Genomic DNA, 3600 nt, shown 5'->3' on the forward strand with positions numbered 1-3600 from the left:
CCCCCCCCGTTTTTGATCCCATTCCCCACTCCACCCCCACAGAATGGACAGACAGAAACTTTTAAAAAAATTGTTATACAAAGCAAAGAGAATTAAACATTCTGTCTTTCATATGTAAACTATACCTCTGGTAATGGAATGGTAAATGATGGGAATTATTTCTTTAAAGAAGTGTTCAAGCTGGGCCTCCCTAATGGCACAAGGGGTTAGGTCTCAGCCCTGTGAAGCTGTCTGCAGTCACTGTGGCACGAGTTCCATCCCTGGCCAGGGAGTGACCCACATGGCCCGGCAGACCTCTCCTGTCCCCTGCTGCTCCCTCCTCAGCAGAGCATTTCAGTCAGTCTGCCTGTTCGGCTCCCCACTCTGGTGAGTCCTCTCCCCGCCTACACCTCTGGCCTGTTCCCCAGTTCTTGTGTGCGTAAATAAATAATCTTAAAAAAAAAAAAGATAAAAAGAAAAAAAGATGGCATGGACTCAGGAACTTCCACGAGCACAGGGGTGTCTGATTGAACTGCCTAGAGATCTAGAATAGCTCTTACTCGTGGAAATCCTTTCGGCCTCATCCAGGGCTAGTGAAGTTGAATCCAAGAAGCCAAACAAGGCCCTTCCTGATGGCGCAGCGGGTTAAAGCACAGCACTGAGAATCTAAAGCCACTTCCTCATGAGGAATAGCGTGACTCTGTCACCGCCTGCATCTCGTGAGGACCCTAAGACTGTGCCCCGATTCTCTGGGTCCTTTCTGGTAAAAGGCAGAATCAAGGCAGTCACACCTCCGTGTTTCCTGAGCGAGCACCCACCTTGACCACATTGTCCTTGCAGTCCACCACTCGTTCGAATGTTTGACTGAGGATCTCGATGTCCTTATGCAGCTCTCTGGTCTTGGCTTCCCGAAGGACAGTTCTCCACTGCGTATTGATCTTATTAAGGTTCAGAGCACTGTTTTGTTCCTCCTTGGCCAGCTTGTCCTGTGTGAAGGAACAAATGTCACACCCCACAGGGCAAAACCCCTGACACGGGACAACAAACGAGATCACAGTTTGTCAGCAGGCACCTTCCCTTTGTCTTTTCCGAAGGACCAAGACGCCAAGGGGCTAACACTCAAGAGAGTCCCTGTTCTTGGGAAGGTCTCCAGGAAGCCTGGAGAGGTCCCAGGGGCCCTTGGGGACAGGCAGGGGTGGAGGCGCAGGGCAAGATGCTGCTTGTCATAGCCCGTCTCCAGGGGGATCAGAATGTCAGCTGGCAGAGTGGACAGCACCCGGTGATGTGCCACTTAAGCACCCCTCGGTCAAGGAGAGACCAGCAGACACGGAGGCTGCAGCAAGCCAGGTGAAGGGGCGGGGCAGGGCGGGGGAGGGGCGGGGGACGGTCCCGCCATCACCTTCAGGAACTGGCTCAGCAGCCGCTCTTTCTTCTTGGCCATCTCCTCCTCCGCCAGCAACCTCTGCTGAAACAGAAGCAGCTGCTCCTCATCGGACAGGGGTATCTTGGCTTTTTTCCCTTTCTTAGGCATGGCTGCCTAGGAGACGAGATCTGAGCAAGGCTCCTTGCTCAGCCTGGCCACATTAGAGGAGGGACACTAACGACGAGAACGTCCCCGAGAGTGCCTTCTCGAACACCCCCTGGACGGAAAACCAAGCACGATCTCTGACCGCACAGCGAGAGAAGCGGGCTGGCGCCGCGGCCAGCTCTCCCGACGCGCTGCCGTCTCCTAGCAACAGGGCCCTCGCCAAGATGGCGCCGAGAGGCGGGAGGCGAGGTCGGCCGCGCCCGCCCTCTGCGGGCTGGAAGACCTGAGGCTCAGGTTTTCGGATTGCCTTTGTACCTATCATAAGGCCCAGCTGTCTCTTGAATCTTTTTTGGCTTGCTTTTCCTATTAAGAAATACAGGTAGGCCCTCCCTGGTGGCGCAGCGGGTTAAAGCACTGCACTGAGAATCTAAAAAAAGCTGCTTCCGCATGAGTTCGATTCCCGCCTGCCCCGGAGGTGACCACATGGCGCGGCAGACCTCTCCTGACCCGCCCGCTGCTCCCCTCAGCAGTGTACTTCGTCCATCTGCCTGTTCTGCTCCCCACTCTGTCTCTGGTGAAGCCTCTCGCCGCCCCTGAGCCTCTGGCCTGTACCCCAGTTCTGTATGCACAAATAAATCTTTTTAAAAAATGTTGAAAACAAATTTACTATGTGATGTAACACCACTCTCTGATATCATGTAAGAGAATGAAACATTCCCACACAAAGCCTTGGACAGGAATGTTCTCAGCAGCATTCCTCTCATAATAACCCATTTGGAAGTAGCCTAAATGGCCATCAGCGTGTAGAGTGGGCAGACAAAACACGGACTTCCATGCGGCGGAGCAGTAACCACGAAAGGAACCCGGTAACCATAGAAAGGAACCCGCCCGGTGAAGTCTCAGTGCGAAGCGCCGTGGCTGCAGCTTTCACCATGCGCCTGCTGACACCAATGTGAGCAGCTCCTGGGCCACGCGGTGGTGGGGACTCCTCTGCCTTTGCCACCTTCTGCCCCATGTCAAAGCATAAAAGCACTTTGAAAATTGCGAAGTATTATGAAGATATTATTAAAGGGTTGGCAATTTTGAAAAGGAGAGAGAAATAATAAACACAGATACACAAGTATGTAAAAATGAAACGGGGCCACTGCTCGAATGATGGGGCGCAGCAGTTTCGTTGGGTCCCCCTGCCCCAGCATGCTGCCCCGGCACTCCCTATGGGAGCAGTTTCCTCACTCCGAAGCCCCAGGGCTCCTGCAGCCAGGCTTGGTAGCTGGCCCCAGCACATGCAGCCTGCAAGCCAGGGCTGAGCCCTGACAGCAGCAGGTGGTGGTGACCCCCTATACCCCGGCCCCCCCACAGCAAGCTATCTCCAGGGCTGTGGCCCTGAGGTTCACCCTAGCCTGGCTTGAGTCCTGGGAGGGAGGCCAGACGGCTGTGTTCTGGGCCAAAACCACAAGTTGCAAGCAGCAGCCAGCCCTGCCGTCACTTGGACCCATGCTGCAGGGCCCCCCACAGATGCTACACCCAGCCCGCGGAAGCATGCGGGGTACAGAAAACCTCCAGCTGCACTGAGGCTGCTCTGGGCCTGGCTTGCCGGAGCCCTCAGGAGCCTGACCTGACCTCAGTGCAGGTCAGGTGTGGAGGAGGAGGCTGGGGTTTCCCTTTTGATTATGACACCAGAATCGGGGATAGATCCATCAGGTTCAGGCTTTCCATTTCCAGTCAAGATTTTGAGTTTACTGAGGAATTGAAAATGGAGCAACCCGATTGGTTCTTAACTGGTACCAACCAGACAACTAGGATTGAAAATGGTCCCATCAGGCTCGAAAGGCAGGGACCCTGAGGCAGGGACCCCGAAGAGGATATGGGCAGGACAGCAGCCAGCTCCACTCATTCGGGCCAGGGCTTCAGAAGAGGATTCAGCACACTCAGCACCTAGCAGGTGCCCACACCTCTGCCTCTGACACCGCTGAAAAGGTGAAGAGAAAAGAACACCCTGGTGGCGCAGCAGGTTAAAGCGCAGCACTAAGAACCTAAAGCCGCTTCCTCATGAATTCGATTCCCGCCTGCCCCGGAGGTGACCACATGGCGAG

General features: G+C 54.9%; 1 protein-coding gene across 1 annotated transcript in view; it reads right to left on the bottom strand.

Annotated features, from left to right (window-relative positions):
* Positions 1-1679, bottom strand: part of CCDC65 (coiled-coil domain containing 65) — a 6688-nt gene extending 5009 nt beyond the window's left edge. The window contains exons 1-2 of the mRNA XM_004692795.2: positions 1379-1679; positions 798-965 (exon numbers count right to left, since the gene is read on the bottom strand). Of these exons, the coding sequence (XP_004692852.1) occupies positions 798-965; positions 1379-1510 (300 nt within the window). The 5' untranslated portion in view covers positions 1511-1679. The remainder of the gene's footprint in view (positions 1-797; positions 966-1378) is intronic.
* Positions 1680-3600: the final 1921 nt, after the last annotated feature.

The sequence above is a fragment of the Condylura cristata genome, unplaced genomic scaffold (assembly GCF_000260355.1).
Source record: "Condylura cristata isolate star-nosed mole 26May11 unplaced genomic scaffold, ConCri1.0 scaffold00034, whole genome shotgun sequence".
NCBI lineage: Eukaryota > Metazoa > Chordata > Mammalia > Eulipotyphla > Talpidae > Condylura > Condylura cristata.